The following is a 25,945-nucleotide window of genomic DNA, read 5'->3' as shown; positions in this document are numbered from 1 at the left end:
GTGGAACTCCAAAATGACTTTTGATAGGAATTTAAGATGAGTACAAAGGACCACTCTGTCATGGTAAAATGTGGTATAAGGTGGATCTAAAACCAGTGCTTGAAGCTTACTGATGCGTTGAGCTGAAGTGATGTAAATCAGGAAGACCACTTTCCACATGAGATATTTGAGGGACAACGATGCTAGTGGTTCAAATGGTGGCTTCATGAGAGCAGAAAGTACAACACTGAAGTCCCAAGAAACCGAAGGGGCTTTGATTAGAGGTTTTGTGTGCACAGTCCCTTCATAAATTTGGAAACCAATGGGTGTATAGACAGATGTTTCTCGTGAAGAGGAATGTGATAGGCACCAAGGTGAACTCTTAACTGAAGTAGTCTTTAGACCTGAGTCTGAAAGCTGTAAAAGGTAATCCAATACTGAAGACAGGGGACATATATCTAGAAGTAGAGCTTGCTGAATACACCCTAAAGTGAAAAAAGTCCACTTAAAGTGATAGCAGCGTTATGTGTACAGTGTCCTGGCAGCGGCAATGATAGCTGAAACTGGAACAGTCAATGAAGCTGTCCGCGCAATGTGTGACAGCGGCGGCAAAAAGGGCGAACAGAATGCTAGGAATGATAAAGAAGGGGATCATGAACAGATCAGAGGAGGTTATCATGCTGTTGTACCGGGCTATGGTGCGCCCTCACCTAGAGTACTGCGTTCAGCACTGGTCGCCGTACATGAAGGACACGGTACTACTCGACAGGGTCCAGAGAAGAGCAACTAAGATGGTTAAGGGGCTGGAGGAGTTGCCGAACAGCAAAAGATTAGAGAAACTGGGCCTCTTCTCTCTTGAGCAGAGGAGATTGAGAGGGGACATGATCGAAACATTCAAGGTACTGAAGGGAATAGACTTGGTAGATAAGGACAGGTTGTTCACCCTCTGCAAGGTAGAGAGAACAAGAGGGCACTCTCTAAAATTGAAAGGGGATATATTCTATACAAACATAAGGAAGTTCTTCTTCACCCAGAGAGTGGTAGAAAACTGGAATGCTCTTCCAGAGTCTGTCATAGGTGAGAACACCCTCCAGGGATTCAAGACAAAGTTAGACAAGTTCCTACTGAACCAGAACGTACACAGGTAGGGTTAGTGTCAGTTAGAACGCTAGACTTTGATCAGAGGACTGCCGTGTGAGTGGACTGCTGGGCACGATGGACCACTGGTCTGACCCAGCAGCGGCAATTCTTATGTTCTTATGTTCTTACTAGTCTTATAGCCCATTACATTAACAGGTGCTAGAATATATGTGTGTGTGTCTGTGTTTATTTCTTTCTCTCTCTCTCTCTCCTTAGCCGCTTTCTGTATTTCTGTCTTTATTTTTCCTTGGCTGTCCACCCATTCTCCCTTCCTTTTACCTTCCCTGTGTCCACCACCACCCCTTCACTGCTCCCCTTATCTAGCAGCAGACCTTCTCCCTTTTTTTTATCTCCCCCTGTCCAGCAGCATCTCTTTCCTGTCCCCCTGTCCAGCAGTAGGCCTCCCTTCCTTTTTCTTCCCCCCCGTCTCTTCCCCTGTCCATCAGCACCTCTTTCCTGTCCCCCTGTCCAGCAGTAGGCCTCCCTTCCTTTTTCTCCCCCTCCCCCATCTCTTCCCCTGTCCATTAGCACCTCTTTCCTGTCCCCCTGTCCAGCAGTAGGCCTCCCTTCTTTTTTCTCCCCCCCCCCCCGTCTCTTCCTCTGTCCATCAGTTCCTCTTTCCTGTCCCCCTGTCCAGAAGTAGGCCTCCAATTTGGCTTTTTATTTTTTTCTCTCTGACTCGTTGTACCTCCATGTGCTACTATTGTGAGTAGCTGTACTTTCATATGATACATTACATTACATTACATTTGTGATTTCTATTCCGCCTGTGCCTTGCGGTTCTAAGCGGATTACAATTAAAAGAGATCAGGACATTACCGAGAGAAATACATTACAACGATTTAAGTAAATTACATGTTGTGGTATAGAAATACAAGTATAAGATATCTGGATTTATCGATAGCCTTCCGGTAGCATGGTTCTCCCTATTAATCCCTATAATTCTTGTGTTACATTGCATATTCTTTTAACTCTCCGCATATCTCATTGGAGTAGGGCTTTCTTATTATTTCTTTGCAAGCAACTTACTTGCGATTTGCATGACGGCTTTGCTTGAATGAACCTTGGTACACCAATTATTTTGTAGCTTTTCCACGCCCTGGTGATACCCCGGTTGTTCTGGCATACCACAGTAACTCGTCCAGGCCTCCCTTCCATTTTCTATCCCCCCCAGTCTGTTCAGCTGTCCAGCAGCACCCCTTACCTCGCATCTGACCTCTGCTGACAGCTGCCGACAGCCGCCGCGGCCTGCAGCCACCAAGAGCCACCGCGGCCGACAGCCTCTGCCTAAGCGCGCATGCGCACTCCTACCTGCGGGGCCCTACAGCGCATCGGGCCCGAGACAGTGTTCTTCAACTGCCGATCCACGGTGCGATCAATACGGCATTATCTTCGGGCCGGCTCTCTCTTCTTCACTGCCACAGTGCACAAAGCATGGACAACGGCTCCTAAGCACATCCTGCGTCTGAACCGGTAGCCTTCTCTCTGATGTCGCGGCTTTGTGCACTTCGTCAGTGAGGAAGAGGGACACGGCCCGAAGATAACACCGGGGGCGACATAAAATGGCTAGGCGGGAGCAGGCCAGAAGGTAAGGCACAGCATAGAGGGAGGGAGACTACAAAAGTAGGAGGTATGATTTTATTTTTGAATTTAGTGATTGAATTGTGTCAATTTTGAGAATTTACATCTGCTGTCCGTATTTTGCACTGTTCAGGAAGAAATGCATTTGTTTCTTTTTCTCTGGGGTTGTACAGCATGTAGAGTTTTGCATCTTAGGGTTTGTTTGTATATATATTAGTACTTTTTTTTTTTCAAATTCTTTATTCATTTTAAAATCAAACAATAAGTGTACAACAATATAGCAATGTTACTTACCGTAACAGTTGTTATCCAGGGACAGCAGGCAGCTATTCTCACTAGTGGGTGATGTCATCCGACAGAGCCCCGATACGGACATCTTGCAAGCATGTCTTGCTTGAAGAAACTCAGAAGTTTCGAGATGCCCGCACCGCGCATGCGCCAGTGCCTTCCCGCCCGATGCTCCGGGCGTGTCTCCTCAGTTCAGGTAGCTAGCAGAGAAGCCAACCCAGGGGAGGTGGGTGGGACGTGAGAATAGCTGCCTGCTGTCCCTGGATAACAACTGTTACGTAAGTAACAATGTAAGTAACATTGCTTTATCCCAGGACAAGCAGGCAGGTATTCTCACTAGTGGGTGACCTCCAAGCTAACCTCAATGGGATGGAGGGAGAGTTGGCAATTTAGGAGAACAAATTTTGTAACACAGTTTGGCCAAACTGCCCATCCCGTCTGGAGAAAGTATCCAGACAATAATGAGAGGTGAACGTATGAACCGAGGACCAAGTGGCAGCCCTACAAATCTCCTCAATCGGTGTCGATCTGAGGAAGGCTACAGAGGCTGCCATTGCTCTGACCTTATGGGCTGTGACCTTACAGGGAAGGGGTAATCCAGCCTGGGCATAGCAGAAAGAGATACAAGCCGCCATCCAGTTGGAGATGGTGCGCTTCGATACAGGTCGTCCCAACTTGTTTGGATCAAAGGAGACGAAAAGTTGAGGAGCAGTTCTGTGTGGTTTGGTGCGATCCAAGTAGAAAGCCAAAGCACGTTTACAGTCCAGAGTGTGAAGAGCTGATTCTCCAGGATGAGAATGAGGCTTTGGAAAGAACACTGGAAGCACAATGGATTGGTTGAGGTGAAATTCAGAGACCACTTTAGGCAGGAATTTCGGGTGAGTGCGGAGGACCACCTTGTCATGATGGAATACTGTGAAAGGTGGGTCCGCCACCAAGGCCTGAAGCTCACTGACCCTGCGAGCAGATGTGAGGACCACCAGAAAAACCACTTTCTAAGTGAGAAACTTTAGTGGAGCCTTGCTCAGAGGCTCAAAAGGAGGTTTCATAAGCTGAGAAAGGACAACATTTAGATCCCAAACCACTGGAGGCGGTTTGAGAGGAGGATTGACATGAAAAAGTCCTTTCATAAATCTGGAAACCACAGGATGAGAAGAGAGAGGTTTCCCTTGTAGAGGCTGATGGAAAGCCGCAATAGCACTCAGGTGGACTCATATAGATGTCGACTTGAGACCAGACTGAGACAGATGTAAAAGATAGTTCAAAACAGAGGATAGGGAGGATCGCTGAGGCTCCTTAGAATTGGAAATATACCATGAAGAAAATCTAGTCCATTTTTGGGAGTAGCATTGACGAGTAGCAGGCTTCCTGGAAGCCTCCAAGACATCCCTCACCGCCTGGGAAAACTGGTGCGGAGTTACGTTGAGAGGAACCAAGCTGTCAGGTGGAGAGACTGCAGGTTGGGATGAAGCAGAGACCCCTGATGCTGAGTAAGCAGTGAAGGAAACACTGGAAGTAGGTACGGTTCCCTGCTGCTGAGTTGAAGTAGAAGGGAGAACCAAGGTTGCCTGGGCCACCGAGGAGCTATCAGAATCATGGTGGCATGGTCGGACTTCAGCTTGACCAGAGTCTTTTGAATGAGAGGGAATGGCGGAAACGCATACAGAAAGCGATTCCCCCAATCCAGCAGAAAAGCATCTGCCTCGAGGCGATGAGGAGCGTAGATCCTGGAGCAAAACTGAGGCAGCTTGAAATTGTGGGGAGCCGCAAAGAGGTCTATCTGAGGCGTTCCCCACTGAGCAAAGATCTGATGAAGGGGCTTGGAATGGAGTGTCCATTCGTGAGGCTGGAGAAGACGACTCAGTTTGTCCGCCAAGACATTGTCCCTCCCCTGAATGTAGACAGCTTTGAGGAAGGCGTTGTGGCGAACCGCCCAATCCCAGACTCTGAGAGCTTCCTAGCAGAGGGAGGCCGAGCCCGTGCCCCCCTGCTTGTTGACATAATACATGGCAACCTGATTATCGGTGCGAATGAGGACCACCATGTCGTGAAGCAGATGTTGAAAAGCTTGAAGAGCATTGAAGATGGCTCTGAGCTCCAGAAGATTGATTTGATGGAGTCGGTCCGCACAGGTCCAGAATCCCTGAGTACGAAGCCCATCCAGATGCGCTCCCCAGGCATAGGTTGAGGAATCGGTTGTGAGAACCTTCTGGTGGGGAGGAGAATGAAACAGCAAACCTCTGGATAGATTCGAAGAGGTCATCCACCAGAGTAGAGACTGCCGAAGAGCAGGAGTGACTGTGATGTGTCAACGGATCCGACACCTGAGTCCACTGAGATGCCAGGGTCCACTGAGGAATTCTGAGGTGGAGTCTGGCAAACGGTGTCACATGAACTGTAGAGGCCATGTGGCCCAGGAGGACCATCATGTGTCTCGCTGAGATGGTTTGGCGAGAAGACACAGACTGGCAGAGATGAAGAAGAGCATCCATGCGCTGAGGAGGAAGGAATGCTCTGAGACGTACGGTATCCAGGACAGCCCCGATGAAGGGAAGAGACTGGGTCGGCTGTAGATGAGACTTGGGAAAGTTGATCTCGAATCCCAAACTATGCAGGAACAGAATCGTTGACAGGGTCGCTGAGATGACCCCTGAGGCCAAGGGAGCCTTGATCAGCCAGTCGTCGAGGTAGGGGAATACCTGAAGACTTTGGTTCCGGAGGGCCGCGGCCACCACCACCAGACATTTGGTGAAGACTCTGGGGGACGAAGACAGGCCGAATGGAAGCACTCGATACTGCAGATGGAGATGTCCCACCCGAAATCTGAGGAACTTGCGAGAGGCCGGATGAATGGGAATATGAGTGTAGGCCTCCTTGAGATCCAGAGAGCATAACCAGTCGTTCTGCTCGAGGAGGGGGTAGAGAGAAGCAAGTGTCAGCATGCGAAACCTCTCTTTGACTAGGAATTTGTTGAGTACCCTGAGGTCCAAAATGGGTCGCAGGTCGCCCGTCTTCTTCGGAACAAGGAAATACCGGGAGTAAAACCCCTGGTTCAGTTGGTCCGTCGGGACCGGCTCCACGGCACGAAGCCGGAGCAAAGCCTGAGCTTCCTGAAGAAGAAGGGCAGTCTGAGTCAAGTTGGAAGGATACTCTCTTGGAGGGTGGTCCGGAGGGACCCGATGGAAATGAAGAGAGTATCCTTCCTTGATGATAGTAAGGACCCAGAGGTCGGTTGTTATGGCCTCCCAGCGATGATAAAAACGATGGAGGCGCCCTCCGATGGGAAAAACAGGGGGAGGCAGAACGAGGTTGGTTAAGCCCTCGACGAGACAGTCAAAAAGGCTGAGTGGTTTTAGGGACAGCAGGCGACTGAGACTTAGGCTGACCCTTCTGGGGAGGCTGTCGCTTCGCCGGTTGCCTCGCAGGTGGAGTTTGCCTCGGCTGATAATGCCACTGATAAATCAACGGCGGGCGAGAAGGTCGAGACTGCTGAGGCTTAGGCTTCGGCCGAAGGATAGATTGGAAGGACTTTTCGTGGTCAGATAACTTCTTCGTGACAGTCTCGATGGATTCGTCAAAAAGATCCGCCCCAGCACACGGGACGTTCGCCAGGCGGTCCTGAAGATTCGGGTCCATATCAATGGTCCGCAACCAGGCAAACCGGCGCATCGCCACCAAGCAGGCCGCCGCTCGGGCTGTGAGCTCAAAGGCATCATAGGCAGATTGCATCAACTGAAGCCGAAGTTGGGACAGCGAAGCAACCACTTCCTCAAACTCAAACCTAGCCTGAGACTCGATGTATGGTGTGAACTTCCGAAGCACAGGTAGAAAAAATTCCAAGTAGGCTGCAAAGTGGAAATTGTAATTCAGGACTCGAGACGTCATCATCGAATTCTGATAGATGCGTCGACCAAACTTATCCATGGTTCTGCCCTCGCGGCCCGGAGGCACTGAAGCATAGGCCTGGCCAGGATGAGACTGCTTGAGCGAGGATTCGACCAGGAAGGACTGGTGAGAAAGCTGAGGACCCTCAAAGCCTTTATGATGCACCGTGCGGTTCCGCGCATCCAATTTGCCAGGGACCGCAGGGATAGAGTAAGGAGACTCGAAGCATCGCATGAAGGTCTGGTCGAGGAGCTTGTGCAGGGGAAGCCGCAAGGACTCTGCCGGAGGACGAGGCAAGTGCATGGTATCGAGGTACTCCTTGGAATATCGAGACCCAGCATCGAGAGTAATGTCCATGTCATCTGCCATCTGCCTGAGGAACGATGAAAAGGACAGTTGGTCCGCCGTCGCCGGTCTGCGAGACAGACTAGAAGAAGAAGAGGCTTCAGGCTCCAGAGAGGCCTGCGAGCAACAGGACGAGTAGAAAACCTCGGGGTCCTCGAACTCCGGGCCCGGAGGAGGAGACCCAGTCGAAGCAGCATACCCCAACCGAGGCAATTTCTTCTGAGGCGAGACGGTCGAGTGCCGAGAGGAATGCTTCGAAGAATGTCTGGATCGATGCCCCTCTCGATGCCTCGAAGGGGATCGAACCCGTCTGTGAGAAACTGGGTCAGACGCCTCCAAGGAGCAGATCGGACTCGATGCCGTCGATCGCAGAGGCGAAAGAGTCGGCGCCTCCCCCGACGACGCCCAGACTTGATAGGGGGTTCAGAAGAACTCGTCCTGCTTCCTGCTATGCCCAGGACTGGGTGGCCCCGAAGGTGGACGCCACACTGAGTCATGGGGCAGAGTAACCGGTTCCAAGGGAGGCAGGTCACTAAATGAGGCTTTCCTCGAGGGGATGGGCTCCAAGGGAGGCATATCACTAAGGGAGGCCCTCGTCGAGGGAATCGGTTCCAAAGGAGGCACAGCACTAACGGAGGACCTCCTCGAAGACCCGTACACCGCTCGCCGCTCCTCCTCGCCGAGCAACGAGGTCGTGGGGCGAGGAGAAGGAGGAGGGGGCGGTCCGCCCCTCGAAGCCGAAGCTGGGAGGTCACCCTGGATGGTGGCAATCAGCCGAGGCCCCATGGTCTGCATGAGCTCCACAAAGCAGCCGGGGAGGCAGAGGGCTTCGCTGAAGGAGTCGAAGCACCCGTCGATGTTGATGTCGAAGCTGCAGGATCCGATGAAGCTTCCATCTTGAACATGGACTCCCACAGTAGACAGCGGCGCTTAAACGCTCTCGCCGTCAGAGTGGAGCAAGGCCGGCACGATTTCGGGAAATGATCCGGTCCCAGACACTGTAAGCAGCGTCAAAGAGGGTCCGTGAGAGAAATTGCGCGCTGGCACTTGCTACACTTTTTAAAACCGGTAATCGACCGGGACATAGGCCGGAAAAGCTCCGCCACAAGGTCGAAGGCGCGGGGCCCCAGCCACGCGGCCGACCCGGTATCGGAAGGAAAAATTTTTATTTTTTTTTTTTGAAAAAAAAAAAAATCAAAGAATGAAATAAATGCACAGGAGAGCCAAAAGAACTCAACCCGCGGCAAAACAGAAGGCAAAAAAAGAGATTCAATGTGCGCAAATTGAAGATAGACTTCTCAGCTCCGCGGAAGAAAAAGAACTGAGGAGACACGCCCGGACCATCGGGCGGGAAGGCACTGGCGCATGCGCGGTGCGGGCATCTCGAAACTTCTGAGTTTCTTCAAGCAAGACATGCTTGCAAGATGTCCGTATCGGGGCTCTGTCGGATGACATCACCCACTAGTGAGAATACCTGCCTGCTTGTCCTGGGATAAATCATATATTGATTCCAATATAGCACTTAAAATCTAACACATATAATCTAATACAGTGTTTTTCAACCTTTTTTGGGCAAAGGCACACTTGTTTCATGAAAAAAATCACGAGGCACACCACCATTAGAAAATGTTAAAAAATTTAACTCTGTGCCTATATTGACTATATATAAAGTAATTCTCTTGAATAGGAATCAAATAAACACAAAGAAAGTATTTTATAATTACTTTATTATGAAATATTAAGTAAACAGAATAGTGAAAAATTATAAAATACTTTATTCAGTGCGAAACCTGGGCCTGTTTGGCTGAACACAAAGCTGATATTCTGGCTGGAATCGAAGAAAGACACACACGTAGCTCTTCGTCAACAGCTCTCAGTCTCTCTCTGTATTTGGTTTTTATAGCATACAAAAATAGACAAATATACCCTCCATCCTTTTTATTAAACCACAATAGCAGTTTTTAGCGCAGGGAGCTGCGCTGAATGTCCAGCGCTGCTCTTGACGCTCATAGGCTCCCTGCGCTAAAAACCACTATTGCGGTTTAGTAAAAGGTGACCATATTGTAAAATATAGACAGCAGATATAAATTCAGAACTGTGCATAGTAAGTGAAGGGAAGTTTTCATCTCTGGGAATTTACCCAGTTAACAATTAAGTTATTTGGGCAAATTCCTTTGAAAACTGTGGTAATACTGCCTCCACTTTGCTAAATTTAAAATAAAATCATTTTTCCTACCTTGTCTGGTGATTTCTGGTTGTACTTTCTTCTTCTGACTGTGCATCCAATCTTTCTTCCCTTCTATCAGCCTGTATGCTTTCTCTCCTCCACACCTCATTCCCTCCCCCAACTTTTTCTTCCTCTCTCCCTGTCCTTTCTTTCTTTTTTTCTGTTTCTCTTCTTTCCTTCTGTTTCCCTGCCTGCCCCCTTTCTTTCTTTCTCGTTCCCCAAGCCACTGCCACTGCCGCTGCCATCGGGGAACAGGACCCACCAATGGATAACAGGCCCCAAAGCCGACGCCGACGCATGCTCTCCCTGACGTCAATTCTGCAATCGGAGAGGAAGTTCCGCCCAGCCAGGCAGCGATTGGCTGGCCCGAACTTCCTCTCCGACTGCAGAATTGACGTCGGGGAGAAGAAGACTTATCGGCTCGATAGATTAGATCGCCAAGACAAAGTGAGTCCTGGGTGATCGACTCACTTTGCCTTGGCGAGCTACTGGCGCCCCTGCCTCGGGCCCCCTGTCAGCTCCGGGCCCCTGAATGCAGGACTGGTAGTACTGCCCTGATGGCGGCCCTGCGGCACACCAGGAACAGCGGTTGAAAAACACAGATCTAATAGACCAATAATGATAAAAACCCTACCCACCCACCCTTCATCATTCAGGTGGGGTTCCCTGAATGGAAGTATCTTAATAATCAATATAGTATGGAGTTCCTATGCTTCCAAGCAGACTTCCTAGGACATCAAGCAGCATTGTGGTATAAATTGTTATCTGGATACTTGAATAAAAAACCAAAATGTGGTCTTAGAGAAATTTGGAGCATTGAGATTAAGCAGCAGATTTCTGCATCTCAGTGGCCACGAATTTGGTCTTGGAGAATAAGATGTACAGTGTCAGCATCTATGAAGCAAATTTGGTTTTTTTTTTGTTGCATAGAGCGTTTTGGACCCCTGTTCGTTTACAAAAGTTAGATAGCTCTAAATCTAATAGATGCTGGCAATGTAATCTGGAACCAGGGACATTGGATCATCTACTTTACTACTGTCCCTGTATTAAATTATTTTGGAATTCAATTTGGACTCAAGTAAATTCTCTATTGGAAAACCACGTTGCACTTTCTTATGATACGATTTTATTTTATGAGAAAAAGAGAGTCAAATATCATCACATAATAATAAACTTTTATTAATTATGACGGGGGTTGCCGTTCAACATATTACCAATAACTGGAAAATTACAATAATCTTAATTACACATTCTGGTGGAATTCGTTATCTCATATTTTTAAGATGGAAAGAGCAATAGCATTGCAAAAAGGGAATTATAATAAATTCGTAAAGATTTGGGGGCCATTGGAAAAGTATTGTAATGAATAGGCATCATTTTTCTTCCTTTGTGTAGATTTACTATATGCACACTCAGGGGGGAGGGAGGATTTAGGGAGAGAATTTTTATAATTACGTTTATAATAATAGTATAATATATTTTATACAGTATATTAGTACTTTTAGTTTTTGGTCCCGTAGTTGCATAGGAGTTATCTGTGTTCTGGTAGGAATGAATGTTGAGAAGCATACAGTGTGTGCTTTGTGTAGTTTAATTTTGTGGTTAACCATTATGTGTTAAGATTATATTACATTACATTAGGGACTTCTATTCCGCCTATACCATATTGTGTGTATATATAAAAAATGAATGGAAAAAATAGTGTTACAATTAGTACTATTATGGGGGCAGGGTCCCCTAGCGGAGATGGGCGGGATCTAGCCTACAACTTAGCCCAGTGTTCTTCAACCGCCGGTCCGTGGACCGGTGCCAGTCCACAAAATAATTATTTTATTTCCGCCGGTCCATAGATGTAAAAAGGTGATACACTGATGTAGGGTATCTAGATTTTCAGAAAGCTTTTGATAAAGTTCCTCATGAGAGGTTCTTGAGAAAATTAGTCATGGGATAGGTGGCAAAGTTCAGTTGTGAATTAAGAATTGGTTATCAGATACAAAACAGAGGGTAGGGTTAAATGGTCATTTTTCTCAATGAAGGAGAGTAAACAGTGGAGTGCCGCAGGGGTCTCTACTGTTCTGGAAATTGGAACGATGAGTGAAGTGATTAAATTTGCAGATAACACTGTTCAAAGGTCAAAACGCATGCGGATTGTGAAAAATTGCAAGGTACGACCACGCTCAGTTGTTTCTCAAAGAATTCCCAACAAGTTGATCCAGGGTAGTTTTTTTCCCCTCTGGTGTAACTGCAGCAAAACTCAAAGCCAAACACTTTTCCAATGATGGTCTTTGTCCAACCAGACTGAAGCAAAAAACTCAGTCAAACACTTCTCTGGCGCTGAACTTTTCTCTCAACACCCCATGATAATGTCACACTCAGGGGGAGGGGGGCAGAGTCAGCGATGTCGCAGGAGGGATGAAACCACGTGAGTGAAGCTGCTTTGTTTGGAGACAAAGAGAGCGGCATTCTAAAACACAGCGCAAACTCCCAACATTTCATAAAATTTAATTTGCAGCATTTATGGCTGCAAAAAACTCAAATAACTAAAATCACGAGAGCCAAACCCGTGAATATGGAGGGAGACCTGTACTTTATATCAGCCCTATCTTCATTAAATCTGCAAATGAAATAAGGCTTATGTGAAACAATACTGTGTTTATCTTATCTGTCATTCAACACAGATTCACTGCAGGCAGCTTAACGTGCGTGCAATTAGCACACCATGGAGGAGGGAAATTATGTTTTTACCTATATAGAACAAGCTAGTGACCCGAAAGAAAATAAAAAAATGGCTTTCAATAGGTATGTAGATAATCAGAATATTAGTAGGGTACAGCGAACAGTTTGAAATAAAACACTTCATATCTACTATACAGCTTATTAAACATGGATTTCATTATTTGATAATCATACTTTTGCTTGTGCGTAGTAAAGATTGGCGACCGGCTCCTAACAGGGTCTGTACTCCAGGAACACTCTGAGGAATTTCTTGCTCTAAAAGTGGCCCAAGTCGTTGACATATTTTCAGCAAATGATCAGGTGCCAAATGCCTATAATATTTCACCTAAGATAACAGAGAAATAAAGGAAGAACATTAGCTTAAATCTTACCATATTTTTCTCTCCATAAGACGCACTCTAGATTTAGAGGAGGAAAGCAAGAAAAAATACATTCTGAACCAAATTCTCCCTGCCAGGCTCTGCACCCAACCCCATACTCCTTGCCAGGCTGTGTACCCTGTCCCCCCTCCCTGCTAGGCTGTGTACCCTGTCCCTCCTCTGGTGGACTAGTGGTAGGCCGGGACAGGGTGGGCAGGGACAGGGCACAGATGTCAAGGCAGATGACTTTTTTTTAAATATGCAATGTCACCTCATTAACAACTATAGAAAAATAGACAAATATAGTGCAAAATATAGACAGCAGATAAAAATTCTCAAAACTAATACATTTTGATCACTAAATCATTTTTCCTACTTTTATTGTCTGGTGATTTCTTTCTTTCTTTCTTTCTTTCCTCAGGCCCAACAACTGTCCCTTCCTCCCTCCCTCCTGTTCCTCTCACTGCCTTCCAGCCTCTGTCCTCTTCCTCTCCCCCCAAGCCTGCCCACCCTCCCGCTGGATTTAATTACCTCCCGCTGCTTCCGCTGTGAGGACACATCGATGAAGCATCAGCGGCGGGGGGGACTCCTGGCTCAGCAGTGCGGCACCGGAACAGAAGGAACTGCTGGGAAGGGCCAGGCGGGTGCAGCGATTGCACATGGCCGGCCCAGAAGCCTTACCCCCGATGCCAGAATTGATGTTGGGGTTAAGATTTCCGGGCCAGCAGCATGCAATCGCTGCACCCACCTGGCCTTTCTCTTCTTCTACTTTCGGAGGCAGCGAGCGACCAGCAGCAGTGGCGGCGGGCTAGGGGCGGGCAGTGGTCTAAATAAGGTAACTGGGGGGAGGGGTAGATTTAGGTATTTGCTCCATAGGACATACCCTTTTTTCCACCCACTTTTTTTGGGGGAAAAGTGTGTCTTATGGAGCAAAAAATACGGTATTTGAAGAACTGCACTTTATTTTCTTTGTCTCTCACTTTCCATCATTTCTTATTTCAATTTTTGAAGACAAATAGCAAACTGCTAAATAAAAGTTAAGCACAGCACATATTAAAATGTCTTGTAAATATATGGTCACTAGAACTTCAAGGAAAAACTGTTTGTGCAAATTACTTTCTAAATCACTTCAAATGTGTCCCATTTTATAAACTACTAGTGTTTAAGCCCATTACATTAATGGGTGCTAGTAAAGCCTCCTTCCCTCACATGTCCCCTATTTTCAGCCCCAGCTACAAACCCATTTTTTCCCTCCCCCCCCCCCAACGGTCCAACATCACCTCTTCCCTGCTCCCCCGGTCCCTCTTCACTGCTCCCTCGGTCAGCAGCACCTCTTCCCTACTCCCCCGGTTCCTCTTCCCTGCTTTCCCAGTCAGCAGCACCTCTTCCCTACTTCCCGGTCAGCACTTCTTCTCTGCTCCCCCGGTTCTTCTTCCCTGCTTCCCCGGTCAGCAGCACCTCACCCCTGCTTCCCCGGTCCCTCTTCCCTGCTTCCCTGATCAGCAGCACCTCTTCCCTGCTCCCCCGGTCCCTCTTCCCTGCTTCCCCGATCAGCAGCACCTCTTCCCTGCTCTCCCGGTCAGCAGCATCCCTTACCTGCTCCCCCGGTCCAGCATGTAGCTTTGTGATGATGGACAGCACCCAGAGGTCGGATGTTATTGTCATCCATCGGTGGTAAAAATGATGGAGACAACCTCCGATAGCGGGAAGAGAAGTCAGAGACAGAACGGTGGAGGTTATGCTGTTTTAAACAGTCAAAAAGGCTGGGTAGGCTTAGGTGCAACAGAAGGTTGAGATTTTGCTGCTTCTGAAGCTGCTGTTTCTTAGGAGGAGGGCAAGTGTAAGGAGCCGTCCTCGGAGCAAAACGCCTCTGATAAATGGGAGGAGGGCGTGTAGGCTTTGCAGGAGCTGGCTTTGGCTTAGGTCTGACAATAGAAGCAAAGGATTTTTCATGTTCATTCAATTTCTTGGTGGCTGCCTCGATAGATTCATCGAAGAGGTCATTGCCTGCACAAGGAATATTAGCCTAGAGGTCCTGAAGATTAGGATCCATGTCAATGGTACGAAGCCAGGCAAGGCGACGCATTGCTACAGAACAAGCAGCCGCCCGGGCAGACAACTCAAAGGCATCATAAGACGACTGAAGGAGATGTAATCTGAGTTGTGATAGAGAAGCAATGACTTCCTGAAATTCAAAGTGTTATTGAGTGTCTAAATAAGTGAGAAATTTAGGCAAAAGAGCAATAAGGAACTCAAAATAAGTGACAAAATGGAAATTATAATTGAGGACTTTAGAGGATATCATGGCATTTTGATAGATGCGATGTCCAAATTTGTCCATAGTTTTCCCTTCTCTTCCAGGAGAAACGGTAGCATAAACCTTGGAAGGATGGGATCTTTTCAAGGAAGACTCCACAAGTAGGGATTAGTGAGACAACTGTGAATTCTCATATCCTTTACAATGGAGAGTTTTATATCTGGAGTCTAATTTTCCTGGAACAGCTGGAATTGCATAAGGAGTCTCCAGGCATCTGGTAAAAGTCTGAGATAAAAGCTTGTGAATAGGAAGCTTAAGTGACTCTGCTGGAGGTTGAGGAAGATGCATGACTTTGAGATACTCCTTAGAATATTTGGAACCAGCATCCAATTGAAGGTCCAAGTCCACAGGATCTGGTAATGCCTTGCCTCGAGAAGGACTTGCCTGGGTAGAAGATGAAGCTTCGGCTGGAAAAAAGGTTATCAAAAGAATAGGGAGACTTGGACGAGGCAAGCGAAGCTGCAGAGTCTTCAAGGTGTGGAAGTGGAGACCTCGAACGAGGAGTCGGTGTTCTAGTAGAAGTAGGTGTAGATCGAGGCTTAGTTGAAGAAGGACGCTCCTTAGAAGAACTATGCCTGGAAGGATGCCTCGATGAAGGTCTCGACCGTCGGTGAGAACGGTGCTTGGAAGCAGATCTCGAAGATCGAGGAAACTTCACCCCAGAGAGGGAAGCAGCCAATACCACCAAAGAATGGGTAAGACTGGAGGCTGTGGATTGAAGCTCCAGAGGCTTGATGGAGGAACCTCGATGCACTCCCAAAAGACTCTACTCCTTGTATGGAGTGTGAGGATTCCTGCCGAGGCACTTGCAAAGAATCTGCTCCTTGCTTCACGTGCTTAGATGCCAGACCAGACACTCATAGAGACTCTGCTCCCTGCATAAAGTGTGATGACTCAGACTGAGGCACAGAAGGAGGCTCGACCTCACGGGAGTCTGCAGAATGCCCAGGCTGGATTAGAGTAGCTAGCTTCGGTCCCTTTTTGGTAAGGAACTGAACAAATTGCTGCTCTAACATGGTCTGGAAAGAAGCCGGCAAGGATGGATCCGTGTCCGAAACCGGACCACTTGCCTTGGCTAGAGGTTCCACCAAGGCAGTGGAAATGTGCTTTGTCTTGGAAGTCTTAGGCTCCTTAAGCACCATCGGTGGAACTGTCTGCTGAGCTATCTGACCTGAGGAAACAGAAGGAGATACAGCAGACGTCGTCGAGGAAAGAGCTGCTGCAAACGAAGAAGGTCTGATGAGGCTCGAGGTCAAAGCAGTGGAGGCAGGAGGGCCCTCGGTCAAATGCGAGACCGAGGTCGGCTTCGGAGTCGAAGAAGTGGTCGAATCCATCTGGAAGAGCTTCTCCACTGAAAGTAGACAACGTTTAAGGGCTCGAGGTTGAAGAGTAGCACAGCATTCGCACGACTTTGGATGATGTGGCCCAATGCACTTGAGGCACCTGGTGTGTGGGTCCGTAAGAGAAATCGCACATTGACACTGGCTAACTTGAAACCTGGCCGGGACATAGAAGAAAAACCCCCACAAAATCTGAAAAATTGATACTTTTCAAAAAAGTCTTAACTTTCAAACTAGGCCACCAAATATGCTTCATTGTGCATCTAGCTCCACAGTTTCTCCAGCTTGAGGAAGACACTTGAAGATTCATCTTCATTTCATTGTCTTCAATCCAACGAAGATGAATCTGTGGTAGCATAATTGCAGCCAGAATCAAATCTTTGTGGTTAAGATAACCAAAATGCTCATCAAGCCCACGTAGAAGTGCCTGGACCAGAGGTGAATCGTGAGCTACTGAGAAACGAGTCAACTCTGAGGGCATAAATACGAGTATAAGGTGCATTATGAAGGAACAGTGAACAGATCCCATAAGCAATATGTGAGATTTTTGATATTATATTCTTTAGTGATGGGATGTTGATGTATCGGAACATAGAAGGCCAAGACATAGAAAGAAAAACAGCCGCTGCAAGGTCAAAGCCCCTGGGCTGAGGCCAAGCGGCCTGCCCTAGCAGCCAAACGGAAGAAATAAATACATTTTTTTTTAACTAGAAAAAGTAAGCACAGCGATTCGTGAAAAAAATAACTCAAACCGCAGTGAGAGAAAAAGCACGAAGTGAAAAAGTTAAACGCAGAGAGTCAGACGGACTTCTCGGCTCCGCGGAAAACTGAGAACTGAGGAGACACACCCTACGCTGGTCAGGAAGGCACTCGCACATGCATGGTGTGGTCAACTCAAAACTTCTAGTTTCTACAAGCAAGTCTGCTTGCGAGGCTTCCGCATCCGGGCTCTGTCGATGATGTCACCCATATGTGAGAATAGGCTGCCTGCTTGTCCTGGGATAACACCTGTTACGATAAGTAACTGTGCTTTATCCCAGGACAAGCAGGCAGCATATTTTCACACATGGGTGACCTCCAAGTTAACCAGAATGGGATGGTGGGAGAGTTGGCCTTCAAAAAATAAATTTTAGAATCCAAACTGGTCGAAGTGTCCATCTCGTCTGGAGAAAAACTGCAGACAATAATGATAAGTGAATGTGTGAACTGAAGATCAGGTGGCAGCTGAACAGAATTCCACAATAGGAGTAGATCTAAGGAAAACTACAGAAGCTGCCATAGCTCAGACTTCATGGCCCATGAAATAATTCACCAAGTGCAGGCCAGGTTAAGGAAAGCAGAACGAAACACAAGTAGCCAAACAGTTACCGTAGTTTCAAGTTTTATTTAAGTTTCAAGTTTATTTAGATTTTTATATACCGCCTATCAAAGTTATCTAAGCGGTTTTTACAATCAGGTACTCAAGCATTTTCCCTTGGAAACAGAATGCCCCAACTTGTTAGGATCAAAAGAGACAAAGAGTTGGGGAGAAGACCTCTAAGTCTTTGTCCCAGCAAAGTAAAAAGCCAAAGCACATATAATCCAGAATGCAGAAAGCTGTTTTTCCTATATGAGAATGAGGCTTAGGAAAAAAAATTTGAAGAACAATCAATTGATTGAGAGGAAAGTTTGTCACCACCTTTGGTGGAAACTGTGATTGCGTGCTTAGAATCACTTTATCATAGCAAAAAACTGTGAAGGATGAATCTGCCACCAACACTTGTAACTTCCTGGCAGAAGTGAGTAAGAAAAACAACTTTCCAGGTGAAAAACTTGAGATGAGTTGTGGCTATTGGCTCAAATGGAGGCTTCACTAACCTGGAAAGAACCCCATCAAGGTCCCAGACTACAGGTGGAGGTTTGAGAGGTGGTTTCACCTTGAAACGTCCTTTCATGGACTTGGAAACCAAGGGATAAGCCATAAGAAGCTGTCCCTCTATTAGCAGGTGAAAAACTAGAATAGCACCGAGATAGACTAATAGACGAAGTAGAAAATCCACACCATTTCAACTGACAAGGAAGTGGAATCCTGATGATGAATAAGACACCAAGAAGAAAACTTAACTCACTGTTGTCTATGATAACAATATAGAGTGGCTGGTTTCCTGGAGGCATTGATAATCTTGCAGACAGGCTGAGAGAGATGTAATACAGAAGGGTTCAGCCCAAAAGAAACCAAACTGCCAGATGGAATGATTGCAGGTTGGAAAATAGAAAATATCCGTGCTACTGAGAAAGCAGAGTAGACAAAAATGGCAGAGGTACTTGCTCCCTCGTGCTGAAGTGAAGTAGAAGCGAGAACCAATGCGATCTGAGCCACCCAGTAGCTATGAGAAGCAGGGTGGCGAACTCATGTTATAGTCTGACCAAGGACATTAACCTGAAATGAGAGGACGGAACATGCTTGTTCAATCCAGAAGAGATGCCTATTTCCCAGACAATGCAATGAGTATAGTCTGAAGCAAAAGTGGGGCGGCTCAGAATTGGTGCGAGTCACCAACAAGTCCACCCATGGAGTGCCCCACTGAACTTAAAAGAATGGAGAGCTGGGAGTCCACTGGTTAAGCTGAATAATTCCACTGAGTTTCTCTGATAGGGAATTCTACTCCCCTGTAAAAACAGAGAAATGTCAAGATAAGGAGGCAAGCAATTGCCCAAAGCCAGATTTTCTGAGATTCTTGACATAACTGGAGAGACCCTGTAGCTCCATGTGTTTACAAGTACATGGGTAGAAGATTGTCCATGCAAAAGGAGGACTCCAGGGTTCAAGAGATGTTGAAAAAACATTAAGGCCCCGATTCTGCAAACTGCACCTAACTTTAGGCATGGTTTAGACGTTCAATTTAAGTGGATAATGAGCAATTTAAGGGTCTTAACAAGCATTAATTGGGACTTAGGCGTCAGTTAGGCGTTCTCAGAACAAAGACACAAGAGACGCGCCTTTGGGAAAAGTCGCTTCTAAGTTTGCAGACATGGGCGTAACAGGGGCGTAACCTTGGCGTGGTTAAGTATAGGCACCACATAGACGCTAGTTAGGTGGTAGACCACGTCTAAACATCGTGGAAAATGCAGGCGAAGAAAAAGCTGGTCTAAGTGTGGTTTTTGCTTCATTTCAATGGAGTTTCAGCTTTTGTAGCTGGCGACTTCCTATAGACGCAAGACAGGCATGCTTTCCGCTTCTGCAATAATATTTTCTATAGTGAGTTCAAATATGGGTTTTTTTCTTCTTTCACCCTCCTAATAGATTTAATAAGCCACCATATCAATAGAGCACATCAATATAAACATATTGCATGGAAAACATAGTACTTTTCTGCCCAAATAGTAATATGATTTACTCATTATACCACCTTTGGCTTTCCTGCTTAAAAAAACACCACCTCTTTTTTCTCAACAAACAGTGTTGCAATCAGCTCTTTCTTGAGAGCAAAGAAAGAACATGAAAAACATCTCATTAATGCACACATTACTTCATTTCTCAGCGCTTAAAAAAAGAAAAACCAGATACAGACCTTAACATGCATTTTCCCTCATTGCAAAATGGAGCTCTTCAGCTTCACAAAGCTGACCTCATTGTGAGATCATCAAGCTACACCTTCAAGATAGTATGCCACAATTAAAAGATACACTGGGTGTTGAACTCGCAACCTCTGTATGATCAGGCCACAACAGCTTCTACCCAGGTGGAGCTCACTGCCCTGTCATATCATAGCTGACTGACCTGCCTATGTATCATATACTTAGGAATGATATCACAGTCACCGCAAGGAAAGCATTTCTGGCTCACCAGGTTAATGTGCCTTGTTGCACCTTGTCCATCTTCTGAAGCTCACCGGTTCAAATCTCACCTTCACTCATTTTAACAACTTCTTAACAGCTCTCATAAGTGGTGAACTTTGCTGTTTTTCATCAGCATTCTGCAGTTTGCAGGCACAGGTGCATCAGATACATTCATCTTCTCTCTGTTACAAGCCATTGTGGTAGGAATGGATTTCCTTCTATCCAATATCCGCACAGGGCAACAGGTAGAAGAGTTTACTAAAACTTCAGAGGGCTTGGACAGGTACTGAAGGAAGGTACATGTTTTTAAGATGTACCCTAGAGACATTCTTGTTGGTATATTCAGCTTGGCTGGTTGTGGTTTCATGCTTCAGGAGGGAGTGGGGGAGGGGGGTTTAGGATGAGATAGAACAGGCTGCTAAGAATTGCTGCAAATCATTTTAAAGATCAACTTAAATATGTTTAAGCAAAGGAATGGCTAAAGAGTTTGAAGGTTTTCTGATAGAAAAATGAATATCAAATATTTGCTAACCGCACTCAAGACTTGAACCCCTGATGTATAGAAGATAAAAGCAGCGTTTTAAGGCATAGAGCTATGGAGGGAACTTCGTTTAGAATTTGGTAACAAGAGCCTCTACAGATTAAGCAGATGACAAATGGCTTCTAGTAAAAGCTTTGAGAAGTGAAGGAATTGATTAAAAGTCATTACAGGTGTGTTTGCCCAAACCACATCTAAAGCACGCCCAATCAGATTTGAAAGTTTTCTGGTGGGAAGTCCAAACGGTGCCTATGACATCAGACGCTACTTAGGCATGCTTAGTATAAGAAGGTCCATCAGAGCAGTGTTTTCTCTTTTAGGACTCCTATCTGTGTTATTGCTTATGCTGATTCTGAGACTTTTCTTGATTATTTTTTAACCTTTTCATTCCTATATCTGCCACAACTCTCTCCATTTCACAGCAGCTATAGTAATTTGCAATTTTAAAGTTTGTCTAACCTTTTTCATCTTTCCAGGAACTCCTTGCTAGCAACTAAGATAACAAATCTACGTGAGAATGATATATTTCTAGCTACTTAGGTGTCTTTATTAGATAAAAGCTCAGGCAGAACTGATTTCTTCTTTGGGACTCCCATTTTGTGTTATTGCTTATGGTGATTCTCCATTAACTTTTTCTCCCCCTGATATCTGCCATAACTCTCTCCATTCCACAGGGTCATTAGCAGGTCTGAGAATTAGTGAAGATAAAAATTGGTTCCAGGAGTGTTGGCTGAAAAATCCCCATGCTGTTTGAAACTTTGGTGCCAGCAAAATGGATATGCAAGTTACATGAATATGTGGAACCTATGATGTTGGGAAGATGGAAGCAGTACTTTTCCTCATAGAGCTAAAGGTAAATCTTTTTAGATTCATAATTGATAGGCATCCTTATTATAAAAAAGGAACAGTGATTTTTTGCTTCTGTTCATTCTAGTTAAGTGATGGAAAAGCGCAAGCACATGCGGGAAGCCAGAAGGAATGACATAGAAATACAGGCTTCCTTGAAACCCCGAGAGCTGAGACTCGGGAAAGGTTGAAAAGAATGTATCTGGGTGCTAAAACAGCAGTATAACTGAAAGGTGTTAAAAACCAATTGATTGGGAAGGAGAAAACTCCAGATCCCGAGAACTCAGGGATTGTAACAGCCAGGAAGCGGCCAAAAGACCAAAGGTCCTAAAGGCCAAAGGGCTAAGGGGCCCCAGGAATGAAAAAATGTAGCAGTATTCTCCCCAGAAATTTTTTTCAGCCGGGTGGGATGGGACAGGGAAATTTGGTGGTTAGAATAGGGTCATTAAATCCAGTGGTGTGCCTAGTATATATATGAAAGCCAGTGCTGATCATTTTTTAACAACCCCCTCCTCTATATAAAAAAGTTTTTAGTAATAATCCATGAGCCACACAAGGGTGCACCTAGGAAATGGTAGCATCTTAAACACTGCAATGAGCACTAGAACACCAACACACGAATTGTAAAACTAAACAAGCCAGATCCTGCACAGTCAATTGATTTTGTAGTCAATGCTAACAGAAAACCATGTCCTTTTCATACCCACAGAACACAGAAACACCCTCGCCCAATATAAAATAATCACAAATTAAAAATAGAAATATGTAGACAAAAAGTTAAACTAATGCAACACCACAGAAACAGTGACACAATATAAAGACAGTAGATGTAAATTTGGAAAAACTGATACATAACAATCACCACTTTAAAAATTAACAAATAGAAATTAAACAAATAACGAGAAATGAGAAAATACCATTTTATTGGACTAATCCATTTTTCAATTAGCTTTCAGAGGCCAAATCTTTCTTCAAGACAATACAGTATACTGCTGTTATGGTATCCTGTCCTGACCTGAGGAAAGAGGTTTAGTCCAAAAGAAATTGCCTTATTTCCATTTCCTATTTATAAAGTTTTATCAATACAGTTACAATACTACTTGATTCTATGCAAAGCAACAAAAAATATTTCATAAGAACATAAGCATAAGCAATGCCTCCACTGGGTCAGACCTGAGGTCCATCGTGCCCAGCAGTCCGCTCACGCGGCGACCCAACAGGTCCAGGACCTGTGCAGTAATCCTCTATCTATACCCCTCTATCCCCTTTTCCAAAAGGAAATTGTCCAATCCTTTCTTGAACCCCAGTACCATACTCTGCTCTATTACGCCCTCTGGAAGCTCATTCCAGGTGTCCACCACACATTGGGTAAAGAAGAACTTCCTAGCATTCGTTTTGAATCTGTCCTCTTTCAACTTTTCTGAATGCCCTCTTGTTCTTTTATTTTCCGAAAGTTTGAAGAATCTGTCCCTCTCCACTTTCTCTATGCCCTTCATAATCGTGTAAGTCTCTATCATATCCCCTCTAAGTCTCCTCTTTTCCAGGGAAAAGAGTCCCAGTTTCTCTAATCTCTTATCGTATAAAAGGTTTCCATACCTTTTATCAAACGTGTCGCTCTCCTCTGAACCATCTCGTGTATCACCATATCCTTCTTAAGGTACGGCAACCAATATTGGACGCAGTACTCCAGATGCGGACGCACCATCGCCCGATACAACAGCAGGATAACTTCTTTTGTTCTGGTTGTAATACCCTTCTTGATTATACCTAGCATTCTATTCTCTCTCTCTTAACGGCCGCTGCGCACTGTGCCGTCGGCTTCATTGTCATGTCCACCATTAGCCCCAAGTCCCTTTCTTGGGTACTCTCATTCAATAACATCCCTCCCATCGTATTGCTGTACCTCGGGTTTCTGCTTTCCACATGTAGTACTTTACATTTCTTTCTACCTTTTGTAGTTTCTGCTTTAATCATTTTCTCTTCACTCTTTTCTTTCTATACAGCGTTTGTCCTCTCTCCCTTCCATACAACATCTGCCCTCTATCTTTGCCCCTTCCAACCAGCCTCTGCTCTCTCTACTCCTTCCATCTACTATCCACCCTCTCTCTGCCCTTTCCATCCAGTGTCCTCTCTCTCTTCTATACAGCATCTTCCCTCTTTTTATGTTGCTTCAATAAACTGTATATCCTGTACCCTTTCTCTCCTTTGTACATGATTCATTTCAGCTTCATCCCCTCTCCATTTTTCTGTCTCTACTCCCTCCCCTATGCTCTGGCATCTCTCTCTTCTCCTTTCCTTCCTTCTTTCCAACTCCATCCCATGGTCTGGTATCTATCTCCTTCCCTTCCCTCCCCCCATGCCCTGGCATCGCTCTCCTCTCCTATCTCTCCCTCTCTGCTCTGGCACCTCCTCTTCTTCCTTTCCCTCTGGTCTGGCATGTCTCCTTAGTTTCCCTTCCCTCCCCCCTTGCCCTGGCATCTCTCTCCTCTCCCCCTCCATTATCTGGCATCTCCTCTCCTCTCCTTCCTTCCCCTCTCTCCCTCCCTCCTTCCTTCCCCCTGGTCTGGCACCCAGAAAAAGTCAATGTTCATTGTTTCTACTTTTATTTATATTTTTTTTATGGAGAAGGCAGAGTCAAGCAGCACAAGACAATGCTGTGGAGAATATGAATTCGGTTTACAACAGAAATATCAGCTCTCCTTCCATATAAGCACCGAAAAGAAAGTCTTAGTTTTGAGGATAAGCTCCTGAGGAACAAGTCAAAAGGGCTGAGAAGACTTTTGTTAAGCAGCCTGATGCACTGACGTGAATGCTGCCTTTATCTCCTAGATTGAGAAGGAGAAGGAGCAGATACAGATGGTTAGACTCTAGTGCCTGAAGACTTCTTCAAAATATATTATATCACTAGAGATTCATAAAGAAGTTGAGGCGTATCAAACGCAGAAATAGGAACCACTCTGTAGAAGACTCAAGCTTCAGAGAAGCCCCTGAAAACGGGAAAAAATAGACTCTAGATCCATATAGAACAGTGGTCTCAAACTCGCAGCCCGGGGGCCACATGCGGCCCGCCAGGTACTATTTTGAGGCCCTCGTTATGTTTATCATAATCACAAAAGTAAAATAAAACACTTTCTTGATCATATGTCTCTTTAGCTATAATTGATTTATTATTATTATTATTATTATTATTATTAAGACTTTTCCAAAAGGAAAGATTTATAAACTTTAAAGTTTTACCTCATGCAAAATTGTCATTTCTTTAATAAGACACTATTTTTTCTGAGGCCCTCCAAGTACCTACAAATTCAAAATGTGGCCCTGCAAAGAGTTTGAGCTTGAGACCACTGATATAGAAAGTCTCCTTCAAAAAGGGAAGAAGGAAAAACTTCAATATTTTTCTTTGCTGGTCAGTCATAATCCCAAACTCCAAAAACTCTGTACTGGAGTTAAAGACTGAAGAGGCAGAGTAAGGTAGAGGAAGACGATGCCGTGAGCAGAAAGAGAATGCGCTGACAACGCTAAAGATGAAAAATCACCATCATCTTGCAGTAAAAAATGGTACCTGTTCAGAGTCTCCATCCAAATCAAAATTTTGGGATAAAATGAGGCTAGTAATGGAGAATCAGTATCGAAGACTTGAGATTGTGGTCGGTGCTGTGAGTGACTCAGACTGAACCGGCACTGAGAGAGGTGGTGTCAACACGGATACAGTGTCAGTACCAACAAGTGAAAGAACTCTCACCCAGTTCTTCTCGTAGCAATTTGTCAATGTTTTGCTTAAGGGAGAATACTGGTACCGCTAGCTTTTTTCAGCGGTACCATCGGTGTCACGCTCCTGTCCCATAAGGAAGAGGCTGATGTCGAGCCACAGATGGGGACCAGGTACTTACGGGATTTCACCAAAGTCAGCATGACTTGAACATGAAGGTGAGTCCCAGTTGTTTGAACTTAAGGAAAAACGCCAATACTGCTGGCTTTTTCACCGGTACCATTTATTTCGTGCTCCAGTCCCATGAGGATGAGGCCAATGTTGAGCCACTCCTCAAGATCGAGACAGGACCCTTACGGGACTTTGTCGAGGTCAGCATGACTTGACTCAATGCCATTTTGACCCGAGTCCCAATGGAGTAAGGGAAAGTTTTCTAGCCAACTGACTTAGAAACAGCATGATACAACACCGGAGGCAGGTCAGCACCGGAGTTGGTAGCAACATCAATTAGTCTTTGTTGAAAAAAGTCCAAGGAAACTAACACCGGAGTCGACGTCACTGGATCCTACAGTTTCATGGATTCTGCGGTGTCAATGGATCCTGTGGTGTCGAAACTTCGGCCCCACACATCTGGTGCGGGGAACTCCAAAGACGGTGTTGATTTCCAGGACGACATGAAGTCCGTTGCTGAAGAAAAATAAAGATCCTTATCTTCTTCTTTTTTTTTTTTTACAGCAACAAAATTGAAAACGGCACAAGAGCCCCAAAATAATCAAAAAAGCTCGAACACAGCGTCACTTGAAGAAACTCAGTAAGCAGCCTGACATGTACAGGAA

General features: G+C 45.6%; 1 protein-coding gene across 8 annotated transcripts in view; it reads right to left on the bottom strand.

Annotated features, from left to right (window-relative positions):
- PHIP (pleckstrin homology domain interacting protein) overlaps positions 1-25,945 on the bottom strand; it is a 603,903-nt gene that overhangs the window by 551,461 nt on the left and 26,497 nt on the right. For all 8 annotated transcript variants that reach the window (XR_004538753.1, XM_033937026.1, XM_033937025.1 and 5 more), the window contains exon 4: positions 12,356-12,506. Coding sequence is in view for 7 of the 8 variants with exons in the window: in XM_033937026.1 (XP_033792917.1) it covers positions 12,356-12,506 (151 nt within the window). In the remaining variant the exon portion in view is untranslated. The remainder of the gene's footprint in view (positions 1-12,355; positions 12,507-25,945) is intronic.

This window comes from Geotrypetes seraphini, chromosome 3, assembly GCF_902459505.1.
Source record: "Geotrypetes seraphini chromosome 3, aGeoSer1.1, whole genome shotgun sequence".
NCBI classification, from domain to species: domain Eukaryota; kingdom Metazoa; phylum Chordata; class Amphibia; order Gymnophiona; family Dermophiidae; genus Geotrypetes; species Geotrypetes seraphini.
The sequence above is the reverse complement of the archived record's forward strand: the minus strand, read 5'-3'. Positions and strand labels throughout refer to the sequence as shown.